The sequence below is a fragment of the Pristis pectinata genome, chromosome 25, assembly GCF_009764475.1.
Source record: "Pristis pectinata isolate sPriPec2 chromosome 25, sPriPec2.1.pri, whole genome shotgun sequence".
Lineage (NCBI taxonomy): Eukaryota > Metazoa > Chordata > Chondrichthyes > Rhinopristiformes > Pristidae > Pristis > Pristis pectinata.
Genome location: NC_067429.1, coordinates 5,790,915 through 5,807,062, shown reverse-complemented (window position 1 = coordinate 5,807,062; position 16,148 = coordinate 5,790,915). Strand labels below are relative to the sequence as shown.

The 16,148-nt window shown below is 40.8% G+C and overlaps 1 protein-coding gene across 1 annotated transcript; it reads right to left on the bottom strand.

The window, feature by feature from the left end:
• Window positions 1-227: 227 nt before the first annotated feature.
• On the bottom strand, window positions 228-15,290 carry psmb3 (proteasome 20S subunit beta 3). Its single transcript, XM_052038633.1, has 6 exons — window positions 15,134-15,290; window positions 11,990-12,174; window positions 9,215-9,322; window positions 5,232-5,409; window positions 3,944-4,038; window positions 228-489 (listed from the first exon to the last, which is right to left on the bottom strand). The coding sequence occupies exons 1-6, from the start codon at window positions 15,134-15,136 to the stop codon at window positions 441-443; spliced, it is 618 nt and encodes a 205-aa protein (XP_051894593.1). The 5' UTR covers window positions 15,137-15,290; the 3' UTR covers window positions 228-440.
• Between the last annotated feature and the right edge of the window lie 858 nt (window positions 15,291-16,148).

Genomic DNA, 16,148 nt, shown 5'->3' with positions numbered 1-16,148 from the left:
CTGATTCATAGATAAAGTCCTTGTGTTTTTTGATTGATTCTGTGATGGGACATTGTAGAACTCTGGCTTGGTGTTAGCATACCACTGCTTGCTTTTCCTCTTCCTTCCTACCCCATCACCAATCCCTTCCAAAACAACAATCACATTTGCTATGTAAATAAAATCAACATGCCTTATGACACACTTCTCAACGTTTGTAACAAAAATAAAGTATTGTGTACTTATAATTCTCTTTGCTTGTAGAGCTAATTTATTTAAGTTACATTCCTCTCTTATAAACAGAATATTCAGTGACCAGATAGAATACGAAAGATTTACAGTTCAAGTTATCTGGTTTCAACTGACTCTCACGTGATATTCTAGGTGATTCAGAACAGAGGAAGGGGAAATTCCACGTTTTTAAAAAAAAAGGTTATATTGCAAAGTTTACATAGAAGTTTTTAATCCATGCGAGCCTTCAGTGTTCTGGTGGTAATCTTGTCCTTTTCACTGCAAAGGAGAAAATGCAGGTCAGAGAGCAGAATATAACATACCCAAAATGATTGCAACCACCTCCAGTTGCATTATGAACTCTTAATCACAGGAACAGTGTTAAGATAACTAACAAAGGAATGGGACAGAAGACGGTGTTTTTTTTAAAAATATATACTCACAGATGTGCATAACCTGAATTTGTCATTATCCCTAATTAAACTGGAGACAGTTAAGTCACCCCTACTGACTGACTTGTAGTCACATACAAACCAGATCACAATGGGATAGCAGATTTCAGCATTTCCACATCCACATGAAGCCTCCCTACCTTCTCCTCCATACATACAATCTTACCCATTTCATAGCGTCAGCAAACTTGGAAATACGAAATTTGGTCCCTTCAGCCAAATTGAGGGGGTATAAAAGCTGTGGCCTGAGCACTAATCCCTGCAGAATCCCACTGGTCACAGACTGCCAACCTGATAATGCTCCTTTTATTCCCATTCTTTGCTTTCTGTCCAATTGCCAAGCCTCAGTTCCGTGTGCTCAAACCTCACTGACCAACCTTGAGCCCTTGTTAGATAGAGTCATACCACACAGAAACAAGGTCTTCAGCCCAATGGGTCCATGCCAACCAAGATACCCATCCAAGCTCGTTCCGTTTGCTCTCGTTTGGCTCAAATCCTTCTAAACCTTTCTTATCCATATGCCTGTCTAACTGTCTTTAAAAACTTGTTACTGCACCTACCTCAACCACTTCCATATACAGACTGTGTGAACAAGTTGCCCCTCAAGTTCCTATTAAATCTATGCCCGCTCGTTCTCGATTCCCCAACCCTGGGAAAAAGACTGAGTGCATTCACCCTATCTATGCCCCTCGTGATTTCATACACCTCTATAACATCACCCCTAATTCTCTTACTCTCCAAGGAAATCACACCTGCTGAATATCTTCTGAAAGTTGAAATACACCACATCCACTGGTTCTCACCCTGCACCCACCCCCCCCGCCACCCCAAATCTATTCTGTTCATCACATCCTCAAAGAACTCTGGCAGGTTAATCAAACTTAATAATTCTTTCATAATTCCGTTCAATCCTACTATGCTTAAGATGTTATTACATCCTATATTATAGATTCCAGCATTTCCTGTACCACTGGATCCAAGGCTAACAGGTTGGTGGTTCCCCACGTTTCCCTTCTTTCTTAAATAGTTGGGATCACATTTGCTACTTTCCAATCCATGGGGACAATTTCAGAACCTATAGAACTTTGGAAGATGACCAGAGTTCCCACCAGCTCCAAAGCCACCATTTCAAGACTCTGATTTACATCCTGTCAGGTCCCTGGGATTTATAAACTTTCAAGCTCACAGCTTATTTCTGATTACTAATTAGTTCCTCAGTCCCTCACGTTTGCTGGACACTCGATTTTCCAATATATCTGGCAGGTTAAGTATGTGTTCTTCTGTGAAGACAGATGCAGAGTAAGTTCTTTAATTTTTCTGCCAATTCTTATTCACCTTTATAAATCCTCCTCTATCTGCAAGGAGCCCACATGTGCCCTTGCTGGTCTTTTCGAGCTCACCTACCTCAGCTCTCTCTCTCTCATTCAATTTTGACTTTCTTTAACAACTTCTTGGTCCTCATTTTCTGTGTTGTAAAATGTTACCAATTCCCAGGTCTACTGTCACTTTGGGCAACTTTATAAGACTTTTCACTGGATTCAACACTACCTTTAACTTCTCTTGCCATCCACAGACGAATCCCTTTTCTTATGTGTTTTTGTATCTTATAGGAAGATTTATTTTGCTACTTACACATTATTTCTTTAAGTGCTCACCACTGCCTTCCCACTGTCACAAGTTTCATTGTATATCACATCACAGAAACTTCAGCCCAGATTCCACACCAATCATCAAGCATCTGTTTACATGAATTCTGCACTAATCCCATTTTGTTCTCCTCATATTCCTATCAAATCCCCTTAGATTCTAGTATTCTCATCCACACCAGCGGCAATTAATGTAGCCAATTAACCTACCAACCCACAACTTTGGGGTGAGAGGGGAAACTGGAACACCCAGAGGAAACCCATGCGGTCACAGGGAGAATGTGCAAACTCCACAGCGACCTCACCAGAGGTCAGGATTGAACAAGGTCACTCAAGCTGTAAGGCAACAGCTCTACTGGTTTCACATTGGACTACATCACTTTCAAACCACTGCCTGTCCAATGTCATAGCTTTCAATGTATTCTCCCACCAACCATGGCCAATTCTCTTATCGTTCCTTCATAGCTTTTCATGTTTAGATTTAGGAGCTCAGTCAGAGTCACAAATTCATACAGCATGGAAGCAGGTACTTCAGGCCACTTCTTTTGTCTTAAAGTTGCAAAGGAAGGAAATTTAATTAGAAATAACTGTACTATTAAGTGTGGACATGGAGCTAGGTCCCAAGTTGGTGCAGGTGGAACATGATGGCACATGGGATGTCATTTTAAATTCCATGAGAGAGGTTGTCTTTTTAAACTGCAGACACCTCAATTCCTACAATTTAAAATCCCAGCTCCCATGCTGAGATCTGGATCAATGGTCCAAGTGATTACTGCTCATCAAGTAACCCAACCACAATGCTGTCAACACTCTGTGTCAAGTGCTTTTGATTTGGAGTAGGCTGGCAGAAGCAAAGTCAACAGCAATTTTAAAAAGGGATACGTGTTTGAAGGGAAATGAGAAAAGGCAGGGGAATGGAACTAAATGGAAAGCACTTTCAGGGGTAAAACATGCACAATGGGCCAAATGGCCTCTGTCCCTGGCGATTTCTGAAACTCTGTTTTCCACGCACCTGTACTTGTTCCACCCAAGTTAAAACTTTGCCAATCAAACAATTCTATCAGTGCCAGCTGTAGAACTTGGACGTTAGAGCAAAGTGTCAAAGTTCCAAACTGGCTGGCAGAAATGACCATCTCCCTGGCATTGACAGCACAGAGCTCACATACCAGGTATCGACGAAAACTACGGTGAATAACACCCTCCATGAAATACTGCTTTTATGTTTGACAGGACTGAGCAATGAGATTACGTAAACAAGTTTGAAAGTCATGTGGCCAATCGACTTGTTTCAAGGTAAAAATATTTTCCTAGTTTTATGGAAAGTAGCAGAGGAGCTACAGGATAAAAACTCTCTGAGTTAGCGCTTTAATCCAAGGGTGATTAGTTACCAGGACACTCCACTTGTGGGATTTAAAAATGACACCCCGTGCACCATCAACCTCAGGATCTAGCTCCATGTCTTGGCACCCAATAGTATAATTGCCTTTGCTCAGTGCCCTCTGAAATTTTCTTTCTCTGCTATTTCAAGATCACTCAGCTGCTAATTTTATGGCTGTTCTCAAACATCACACAGGGAGTTTGTTCACAGGAAAAAAAATGGGATTCTGCCAGCTCGAAAAAATGCTCCACACTTACATGATGTGCACAATGACACCCATCCCAGACACAGCATCTCTATCCACTGCATTCAGCATCGCCTGAGAAATAGTTTCAAACAGGTCTTCTGGTTCCTGAAATTGAAATGTGGATTTAGCAGTCTACCATGAAAAGTGCAGTAGAAATGTTTTCTTTCTTGAAAGATAGGATCAACAATGTCACTTTTGACCTGCTGCCAGGAATCAGTATAAATGCCACTCACTCTGCAGCCCCCTGGAAGTCAACATCACACATCTCCGCACTGGAGGGCTCAGACCATGTGTGGAACAGAATTCCAGTGAAGTTGTGAGAGGCGTACTGAACAACCCGTTAAGAGTCTATAGGGCCTCACTTGCACTTTAAGTGAAGCAGACATACTCAGAGGTTTTCCTAGCTGGGGAGTGAAGCTGGGTTACACATGATTTTCATGACCTAGAATGACAGCCCTACTCAGCAAATCTAGAAACTAGCAATGTTTAACGAGCCCAAATCTCCTTATTCAACTAACATAGATCTCATTTAGTCTGGTACTGAACCACATGGTTCAAAATTATTCCTGTTTGATCCCTGATCCGAATTAGCTTAACTGCTACCTTAGTGCTACACTGCAGTTTTGTACGCACAGTTCTGTAGGAGTGGCCATGCCAGGGTTAAATTAACTAGGATTTCAGTGCTGATTGATATCCAGTGACCTTGCAGGTGTACAGACACGGAACGTGGACATGGATTGAAAGGTCAGGGCATTGAATGACCAATTAGAATCACAATTTAGATTCAAGGAAGAACAACAGGCACTTGGGTGTGGATCTGAAGAGTAACCAGCATCTATAAAATTATACCTTGGCATAAATAACTTCCTTAAAAAAATGCAGAGAAGTTTTAGTTGTGGGATAGGATAGAGCAAGATTCTAGGGCACAGTCTTGTCAGTTGTAAAGTATTAACTCAGCCCTTTATCTGGAATTTTTGAACTAAATTCAAGACACCTGTTATCACAGGATGCCCCCTTTAATCCAGGAGGCTTGCTTTCAATTAATCCCTGCCAAAAGAGCAGAAGAATGACAACACAACACAGGAAACAATACAGCTGCAACTCAGGATAATTCAATGCTGCTGTTTCAGAATTGAATCCATATTGCTTACTTAAAAAGATATGTCACTAGGTGAAGGTCAGAAAGAGACCAAATATATTTGTGCTTTTTAAGGAGTGTATGAAACTAGCATAATTTTTATTTACCCAAGGTAATAAACAGGTCCACGTGCCAAAGCCATAGGGCAGGAAGCACTCACCATGTCTGGTTCCCACAGGGACTCGCACATGCCATACATTTGTTCTGCGCATGTTCCACTGACCACAAAATCTTCAGTCTCCATTGGGCAGCCAATTAAGTCGAGCGAACAGATAAACGGTCGATACGTCTTTGGATCAAGTCCTGCAATTACTGGCTCAACGTAATATGGACCAAATCTGTAAGTGTGAGAAGTAATTATAAAAGCATCAATCAAATCATTAAAGGTTATTGAGCTCTCGGAGATATTCATTGTGAGACACTTTAAGAAGTCACTGAAGTGACTCGGATGATAGGACTGAGCAAATACCTACGGATGGAAAATTGTTTCTCTGGTTACCAGCACATTTAACAGTTGAGATCATTGGCTGCTTGTTCCACACCAATAATACAGATGCAAGGACAACTGGCAGCCAATACTCTCATTCACATTTTGCGCCGAAGTTAAACAACATTCTCCTTCACCGTGTTCAAAAATATTTCACTCTATTTCAATTGTGTGCTAAACAAAAGGTTCACTGATGGAGGTATTCCATTAACTGGCAGAGGAATGTCAGACAAACATTAGTCCTGTGATACAAACACAATTTCAAGGTTTATACAAAATAATATTCCTTTAGTTAGTGTGGAGACAGTCAAAAGTCTCTCCATGATCCCAACTGTCTCATCATTCTGTTTCATTAATACTTTTGATTTCAATTAACTGAGAAAATACATTCTTCCTAATATTTAAAACAGAACTATTAGGCAGAATCTATTTTCCCTGATAAATTATATTATAACAATTTTTGTTTTTCTTTTGCTTTCCAGATCCCTAACCACTTGTTCCGCAAAATGAAATCCTCAGACTCCTTGAAAAGCAGGACCCTTAGGGTTGCAAACTCAGGATTACTCCCCATGCCATGTGTGAATGTATATAGGAATAGGAAGACTGACAAGTGAATTGGTGGCTAAGGAGCTGGTGCAGGAGGCAGGGGTTTAGGTGTTTGGATCATTGGGATCTACTCCAGTGCAGAGATGGCCTGTAGAAGAACAGGTTGCATCTAAACTGGAAGGGGACCAATACTCTTGCTCAGAAGTTTGCTAGTGCTACTTGGGAGGCTTTAAACTAGTGAGGCAGAGAGGTGGGACTCAGAACGATAATGCAGCAGGTTGGGAGTCAGAATAATCTGTAGAAAATAGAACAGGCAAGTCCAGTGGGAAGAGCAGATACAGAAAGGGCTGGTAGGCTTAACTGCATTTGCTTTAATGCAAGAAGCGTCAAAAGGCAAGGAGGATGAGCTGAGAGCACGGATCAGTACGTGGGATTATGATAATGTTACAATCACAGAGAAGTGCTTGAGGTAAGGGGAGGACTGGCAACTCAATGTTCCACAGTATACGAGTTTCAGGTGTGAGAGAGGGACATACAAAAGGGGAGGTGGTTGTTGCACTGCTGATCAGGGAGGATATACTGGAGGGATCAGCCAATGAGGTATGGATAAAACCAAGAAAGGGAGCGATCACTTTGATGGGGTTAGTTGTGGGCATGCTATGTTGGTGCCAGAAGCATGGCGACACTTGCGGGCTGCCCCCAGAACACTCTACGCAAAAGAGGCATTTCACTGTGTGTTTTGATGTACGTGACTAATAAAAATATCTCATTACAGCAGACCTCCCAATAGGCAGAAGGAATTAGAACAGAAATGCAGCAAATCACAGTTATGTGTCCAAACAATATGATATTGGTGGGGGATTTGACTTTCTTAACTAACAATATTGACTGGGATTACAGTGTAAGGGGCTTAAATAAGGTGGAATTTCTAAAAAGAAATTCAAAAGGGTTTTGTTTTTAAATATATAAAGCTACTAAGGAAGGGGCTGTACTCAACCTTGTCTTTGGGAAGAAGGATGGACAAGCAGTGGAAGAACCCTCTGGAAACAGCCACCGTGCTTTGGCAAGTTTGGAGGATAGTCATGGAAAACAATAAGATTGGTCCTAGAATTAAGGTCTTAAATTGGGGAAGGCTGATTTTGACAGTAAAAGGCAGGACCAAGCAAAAGAAGATCAGGAGCAGATGCTAGACGGAAAAAACAACATCCGATAACTGGGAAGCAGTTAAAGGTGAGACAGCAAGAGCTCAGAGTCAACATTTCCCTGCAAGGGTAAGAAGCAAAGATGGTCAGATTAGGGAATCTTGGTTAACAAAGCGAATTGAAGTTTTGATCAGAAACTAGGAAGCACAAGTATAGACAGCGAGTCCTTTGAGGTTTGTAGGGGACGCAGAAGAAAATTTAAGTTAGGAGGGCAAAAAGAGGATATGAAGTGGCCTTGGCAAGCAGGATTAAGAAGAACAGTAATACCTTCAATAGTATATTAGAAGCAAGAAGGTGACTAGGGAAATGGTGGGTCCTCATTTTCCCTCTAAATGTACGTGTATACATAAACTATACACAAATTAACATATTCTTTCATTAAACCACAAAATGCCAGTTATATTCCTCCAGTCTGTGGAAGCAGATTCAATAGCATTATTCAGAAGGTAAGCAGATAAATATTTGGAAGGAAATTATACAGGATTGTAATAAAGCAGCAAGGAAGTGGAATTAATTGGATAGCTCCTTCAAAGAGCTGTCACATGCATGCGCTGAATGGCTTCCATCAATTCGGTATCACTCTGTGATTCTAAGACTAAAAGAGTACCTGAAAAATAATAAGAACAGTAGAAGTCCCCAGTTTATGTTGTTACCATCTCACTTAGACAACAATTGGACACTGCTCCTTGTCATTAGTAATTGGAGAAATAAGCTAAATCAGATAGTACAATACCAAAGTAGTTACGTTACTGGACCAGTAACCCAGATACGGATTAATGTGATTATGTGTGTGATTGTAGAGTGATGTGCTATTTATTTGATTAAAGCTATATCAAACTGGTATAACAAAAAAAATGACCACATAATCATCAGATTGCCAAAAACGATTGCCTAATGCCCTTTAGGGAAAGAAATCTGCTGTCCTTACTTGGTCTGGATCTTGTAAAACTGCCCTCTGAAATAAACTAGCAATTAGGAATGGGCAATAAATGCTGGGGTTGCCAGTGACCCACCACAACTGAGGAATGGATAAAACTTAAAGCGTCTCCATTTTCAGCAAGGCACTCAGCCATTTATCTCTGACTCCAAATTTGGCTGCTTTAATCTACTTGAAGAATATGCAAAATTGATCTTCCTCAAATTTACTTTGGTAGCTTCCAAACGTTTCTGCGTGGGAAGGGTCTATGCATGTACTTGATGTTCAAAGAATAAGCTATTCAAAGGAATATAGTGCTATCGTTGCAGCACTGCCTACAATTATAACAGGTCTTTATTAAAAGGAAACACCCCAGGCACGTCAAAGGAGTCTTAGAGCCCAAGCCGTACTGACTTTAGAGACTGTGCATGAGCCACCCAGTTAAGGCCTGGTTTGGCAAATAGGGTCTTGCATATATCCTGTTACTTACTTAGTTATTCATATGACACTTGAAGAGCAACTGACAAAATCATTAAAGAATGCCAAGTTAGGCTATTCATTTAACAGTAGAACACAGAATCAGTAACTTTAAACTGACAGTGCACAGCTGAGCGATGTGATGAACAGGTCTCTCTAGGATGATTATTTTACTTGCCATTTGCAAGGAAGTTAGCTGCACCTCTCATCTGTTGTTTGAACTCAGTTAGCTGTAACCCCTAGTCTTCTGCTCAAATTGCAATCAGTTAATTCCCAAGTTCTGTAACTTTTATTTGCACATTTGAAGGAGCACCCTCCTGACACAGCAGGGCACTGAGGAGAGTCTTCATTTCACGCTGAAAAGTTACTGCAGCAAGGGCTCATTAAAGGGATAATACTGATAAATTCCAACTAAAAAATCAATTTGCATGTGCTCAATTTGGCAGTGTTTCAGAAGACAATATCACACAGCATACATTCAAACGCTTCACACGGGGTTGGAGTATTTAACCTACCGTCGTTCGTAAAGGAGATTGGAAACCATGCTCATAAATGTTTTTGGTTTGATCTGCCTGCCTTCTTTTAGTTCATAGAGGTTCAACCTGAATTTGAGACGCTGTGAACTGGAAAACAAAAATGGGAGAAAGATTGAGAGTAGTGGACTATTTCAGCTTGCAACAGAAGGCAAGTCTTTGATTCTAGATTGCTAGCAGGTCAGAAACTTATTATTGACCATTGTGGCACCTGGCGGCAGAACATAAAATGCAAGTGGCTATGCGAGGGAAATGGGGTCTTATACACACTATACATGATACAGCCAGCCCAACTGTTGAGATTATGATAGATTCCCAATCAGCTCCCAGCCCTGGTCCACAATTGCAATCACTGTTGTGACAAATGAAGCCATGCAGCCAATCCCATTCACATTGCCAGAGCTTCTCTAGATGGAAGGAGACCCCATTCAGATACTTCTTTAACAGGCAGAGTTGTAACAAGAGAGATGCTGTTTTGAGAAGCATATTCCTACAAAGGACATGGCTGTCAAGAACATAAGGACTAGGAGTAGGGCATCTGCTCCTTCAAGTCTGCTCCCCATTCAGTAACATCAAGGCTGATTCTCCACCATTTTCCAGCAGTCTCCCCAGATCCTTCAATTTCCTCAATGTCCAGAAATCTATCAATCTGTGGTTCAAATGAACACAATGAGTGTACCACCACAACCCTTCAGGGTAGTAAATTCCAAATGTTCACCACACTATTTCTCCTCACCTCAGTCCTAAACAGCCTATCCCTTGTTCTGAAACTGTATCTCCTCATTATAGACTCTACAGCCAGGGAAAACATCTAACCTGCACCTAACCTGCCAGGCCCTCTCTAAGAATTTTGAGAGTTGATGAGATCTCCTCTCATTTCTTTTAAAATCTACAGAACACAATCCCAGTCTACTCAATCCCTCCTCATAATGCAAAAGTGCTATCCCTGGAACCAATCTACTGAATCTACACTGTACTGCCTCTTTTGGAAGCACATCCTTTCTTTGGTAAGCAGCTCAAACTGTACACAGGAATAGAATCCAGGAGGATCTGGATTATTGATCTGGTGACAAATTCAAATCCTACCACAGCAGCTTCAAGTAATCCAAATAAAAATCTAGTTTCAGCAATGGTGACCATGAAACTACCAGATTGTTTAAAAGATCTTTCAGGGACGGAAATTCACTGCCCCATCTGTGACTCCAAACTCACTGGCAAGGTTGACTACTAAATGGCCTCAGGAATGGACAAGAAATGCTGGTCTTGCCAGAAACGTTCACATCCTATTGACCAATAAATTAAAAAGCAACCCTGATGTCTTCAGCCTTCCCCAGTTAATCTGCACCAAATTTACCAGCTATAGCTTTCAACTGTTTGAGTAATAAACTGCAGAATTCTCTCCTTAACCTTCGCTTTCTCCACCTTTCTTTCTTCCTGTAATCCCCTACCCTAAACGTGCAAGCTTTAGTATTCCCCCTCCATCTGGGTATCAAATTTTGTTGGACAACATTTCCATGACGCCTGGTTGATATTTTCCCACTCTTAAAAAGTTACTAAATAAATGTTGCAGCAAAAACAAATATACAAGATTGATGCTGTAAACAGTTAAAGAGATCTTTAGTAAACTTCCGAAAACAGAAACTTCACAAGCAATGGTTCAGTTCACATATCAAGGTATAATTAAAATTAATTCTTGTACTGTCCCAAATGGCTTACCCTGTTATTCTGAATCTATGGGCCCTAGATACAAACTCTTGAGCCTCAGGAAACAGTCTCCAATCATCTACCCTCAAAAGCACTATATAAATCCTATGTGTTTCAATTAGATCACCTTTCATTTTTCCAAATTCCACAGAAATGGATCCATTCTACTCAATATCTCCACAAAGGAAATCTCCAGTGGATAAACTCAGCGTAGTATATTTGTAAAGTGGCAAAGACTGAGAATTAGCTTACTCATTATGTCACAGGGTGGCTATTCAGCCCATCAGGTCCATACCTACTTTCAGCAGACTTTAATCCTGTTAGTCCCATTCCCTCTCTTATTTTCCCCATAAACGGTGCAAATTATTTTCTCTCACGTGCCACTTACCAACAGCTGGGGTAATTCTGCAGTAGTAAAATATACTAGCAAGTTATTGGAATTGGGAGGGGGGGGGGGAAGGTGAAGGGGTGCACCAAGGGAAATCCACATGGATACAGGGAGAAAATGTACACTACACACTTACAGCACTGGAGGTCGGGAGGTCACTGGAGCGGTGAGGCAGCACCGACAACTGCTGTGCCACCGTGCTGCTGCTGTCCAGAGCTGGGGACTTTAACCTTTACGTCACTCCAAAGTATCTCTCCATCCTCCTCCCAACTTTCTTCTCCTCCACTCTAAAGGTACTACCTTTTGCTAAGGGTTTCCTGGGTATCACCAGGCAGTCTTTGAATGCAAGTCACATCGATAAGTCTAATCATGCTTCTATAGATTTAGGGCATTACTTCACCAAACCTCCACCATCAACTTGAAAGGTTTATAAAATAGCAATAAGCAGGAGCGTGCTCAACCAGAGCCATTACAATCAATTGCTAATGCTCTGTAGGTACCTCAGCTAAGCACAACTTAAGAATTTTCAATCTAGATAGCTATTTATTTGATGCCTTTATTAATTACAGAACCTTGGGTGGTCCCAAACTGGACACACTGATAACTGACAAAATTTTATTCCCCGGTGGAGATCGAGCTTACCCAAATTTGACGCACGTACTTACACAGTCTGTACATCTGTGCCGAGACCAGCCAGTCCAATATACAACCTCTCGCCCATTGGAAAGATTTTCTGGAAGTCAGTCGTCACCATCTGTGCCTGAATTCCAAACCGCCTGTCAGCAGCTATGGCCACACAATCCTTACCCCTCATGGCCATGACAGCCCCTCCATTATATGACATGTGAGACTGTGGGGAAAAACAAAACCAGGAAATATACAAGTTAGGAACTCCTGAAGAATTATAATTAATAATATCTCGATAAAATTCTGAATAATAGTTAAAGGAGAATTCTTATAACTGAAAAACCACAGACAACATGGCCAAGAAAGTGCACCAGCACCTCGACTTCCTCAGGAGGCTAAAAAAAATTTGGCATGTCCCCTTTGACCCTCACCAATTTTTAATCGATGCACCATAGAAAGCATCCTATCCAGATCCATCATGGCTTGGCATAGCAAATGCTCTGCCCGAGACTACAAGAAACTGCAGAGAGTTGTGGATGCAGCTCAGCACATCACGGAAACCAGCCTCCCCTCCATGGACTGTCTACACTTCTCGCTGCCTCAGTAAAGCAGCCAACATAATCAAAGACCTTCCCCACCCACCCTGGACATTCTCTCTTCTCCCCCCACCCCCATCGAGCAGAAGATACAAAAGCCTGAAAGCACGTACCACCAGGCTCAAGGATAGCTTCTATCCCACTGTTATGAGACTATTGAACAGCCCCTAGTACAATAAGATGGACACTTGACTTCACAATCTACCTTGTAATGGCCTTGCATCTTATTGTCTGCCTGCACTGCACTTTCTTTGTAACCGTAATATTTTATTCTGCATTCAGTTTTTTTTTCCTTTGTACTACCTCAATGTACTGATGTGATGAACTGATCTGTATGGATGGCATGCAAAGCAAAGTTTTTCACATGTGACAATAATAAAAAGTACTTTTCCGAACATCATTTTTTGAGGCATTACGGATAATGTTGGTATTGGTTTATTATTGTCACTTGTACCGAGGTACAGTGAAAAACTTGTCTTGCATACAGGTCAATTCATTACACAATGCAGTTACATTGAGTTAGTGTAAGATCCAACATCAAGAGTCAGGAAGTTATGTTGCAGCTTTATAAAACTCTGGTTAGATCACATCTGGAGTATTGAATTAAATTCTGGTCACTCATTACAGGAAGGATGTGGAGGTTTTGGAGCGGGTGCAGAAGAGGTTTACAAGGATGCTGCCTGGATTACAGGGTATGTGTTGTAAGCAAAGGTTGGACAAACTAGGGCTGTTTTCTCTGGAGTGGTGGAGACTGAGTGGAAGTTAATAAAATTATGAGAGGCATAAATAGAGTAGAGGGCTAATATCTTTAGCCCCAGGGTCCAAACATCTAATATCAGAGGGCATGCATTTAAGGCGAGAGGGCGAAAGGTTAAGTTCAAAGGAAATGTGCGGGCTAGTTTTTTTTTAAAAACACACACACACACACACACACACACAGAGTGGCAGTGCCTGGAATACACTACCAGGGGTGATGGTGAAGGCAGATACAGTATAGGTGTTTAAGAGGCTCTTAGATGGGCACGTGAATACGCAGAGAATAGAGGATATGGGCCACGTGCAGGCAGAAGGGATTAGTTTAATTAGTGTCATTAACTTAATTAGTTTGGCACAACATAGTGGGCTGAAGAGACTGTTCCTGTGCTGTACTGTTCTATGTTCTAAGTGGGAAAATATATCTAAAAATGTTATCAAAAAGAAATGTCTCCGATTAACAGTAGAGATGAATTTTAAAATTGTGACCAAGGCTGCCACTAAAATGTCAATAAAATGCACTGGATGTTGTGTGAAATTTTCAAACAACATCTAACTGAACAGTAAAATAAAAAAAAAATCACTCCCAAAACAACTGCAAGTTTTCTGTGTCCTGAGTGGGAACTTTTGTAATACTGGGATTAATAGCAGTGGTTAGAAAATCACTGTGTTGATAAGCGTTCAAGTTTTTGCATTGAAGCTTCACACAAGTACCTTATTGACATTTTGTTAAAACACACTGGATTTATGAGAACCCAAGAAAAAATGCACTTGAGATATTCTCATCATCAAGTAACAGCTTGTGGGCAAACTACATCAAATGGACAATGCACTCAATTCTGTATCTTTCACCTTATAGAAATAATGAAGTGCAATTATTCAGATACATGGCAAAATTATCTCTCTAATGATGTAGCAAACTACAGAAATTAAACTTCAATAAGATCAGTATCAAGGAAGTTCAAAAAAGTCAAACATTATGAGCCAGAATTTTTTTCCCTGTTGTAGGAGTATTTGCTGAACTAGAGGACAAGTTGATTAGTTCAAAGGACTGACAATGCCTAAACTACATGAATTGAGTACTCATTGCATTTCAGCATAGTCCAGCCAGAGTTTATGTCCAATAACATCAATAGAGATTGTATACCAAGATGATCACATCATATAATTTCACTATGTACGATAGGGGATTTTATGCATTGATACAGATTGTTATACCAAAATGATCACAGCATATAATTTTATTATGTGTGATAGTAAACTTTATGCATTGATACAGGAATATTACATTCTGCAACCATTTACTAAAAAAAAACACAGTAAGGTATATCTCCAGGACATTATCCAAGTTTACACAAATTTGTACCGAGAATCAGAAAAAAAAGCAAGAGATTGAGAAAGATCAAAATAAATTTATTAAACTGTAAAACAAAGGTCAACCAACTGCAAAAAGTGGAAGTAACTGACGGAAGGGCATTTAGATCCTGAGTGCATCTGAACTTAAAATCAATGGTTGAAAAGCTAATCTTAAAACACACACAAAAAAAGGAAATACAAAAAAAGATGTAAGTTTTACTGAAGGCCCCCCCCCCCAGGTGGGATCTAATGGATCAGTTACTGGGATAAAATTCTTGTCACGCAATCCCCGAATGAAGAAAGATGAGATTATTCCCATAAGATGAACTGAAAGCTCTTCAGGTATAAAAATGAAACTCAGAAGAGCTGAGAGGCCACATTCGGCCTGTGCTCAGTTCACTCTGATGTGCTGCAAATTACCCGGGTCAGTTACGAAAAGTTATCAATTTTAAGTACTTTACACCTGCCATTACTCACCATTCTCCGCGATTACCAGTCGGGCCCGCACAATGTGAATTTTACAGTTTTATTTCTGACCTCCACGCCACAATTTAATAAAAATCTCCACTTCTGGCCTCAAGTCTCCTGCTCACCCTAACTTGATGATCCAGCCTCCCGACCCCTACGACTGGTCGGTTATCAGGCAGCCGCCGACTCTCCGGCTTTCTAATTGGCCGCCTCCGATGTCCGTCAATGAAGCCGAAAGCCAGCAGGTTCGGTTGCCAGGCATGGGAGTGAGGAAAGTGAACAGTCACTGCGTGCGGGCGGGCCTGGCGGGCGGCGCGGAATGCTGGGATACTGGAGGACTGAGCCTGGGCGTGGAGGACAAAGAGAGCAGGGCAACTTTGCTGATGCTGTGACTTAGGACGGAAGAAAATAAGCAATTAAGCAGTGTTCACTTAAAGATTTATTTTATAACAGAAATAAACTTTGCAAGTCACTTGATTAAAGTAAAATAGTGAATATTAGAGTCACATTTAGCTGTAAAGCACATTCATTTCGACACAGAATTATAGCAAACAGAAGGATGAACAGAACCAAATATTATAATAATAGGAAATATTCCCTACGTCTGATGTGGAAAACGAAGGGGGAACTTTAATGCAAAACTGCCTTCCAACTGGCCCCTTATTTTAAGGCAAGGAAGCATAGCCATTCTCAAGTATGTAAAATAATGACTCAGTGGAAAGATTTGCACATCAGCTGAAACGAAACATTCTTTTGGGATATTTCATTATCTGTGATTCAAAAGGACCCTATTAATTGTTGTAATATTCCAAAAGCGGCAGACTTATGGTACGCAGATACTGATCATATTAAAAGTACTGGAATATTTACAAATGGTCTGGTTTTCTGATTTCTGCAGAACATTTTAAATGAGACTGTGGATCAAAGAGCAATAATTCCAGTTGACCATAACAATCCTAGTTATTTTTAAATAACTTGTATGTGTCTTTCAGGCTGTACACTCCTTTTATAAAAAATCAGTTGT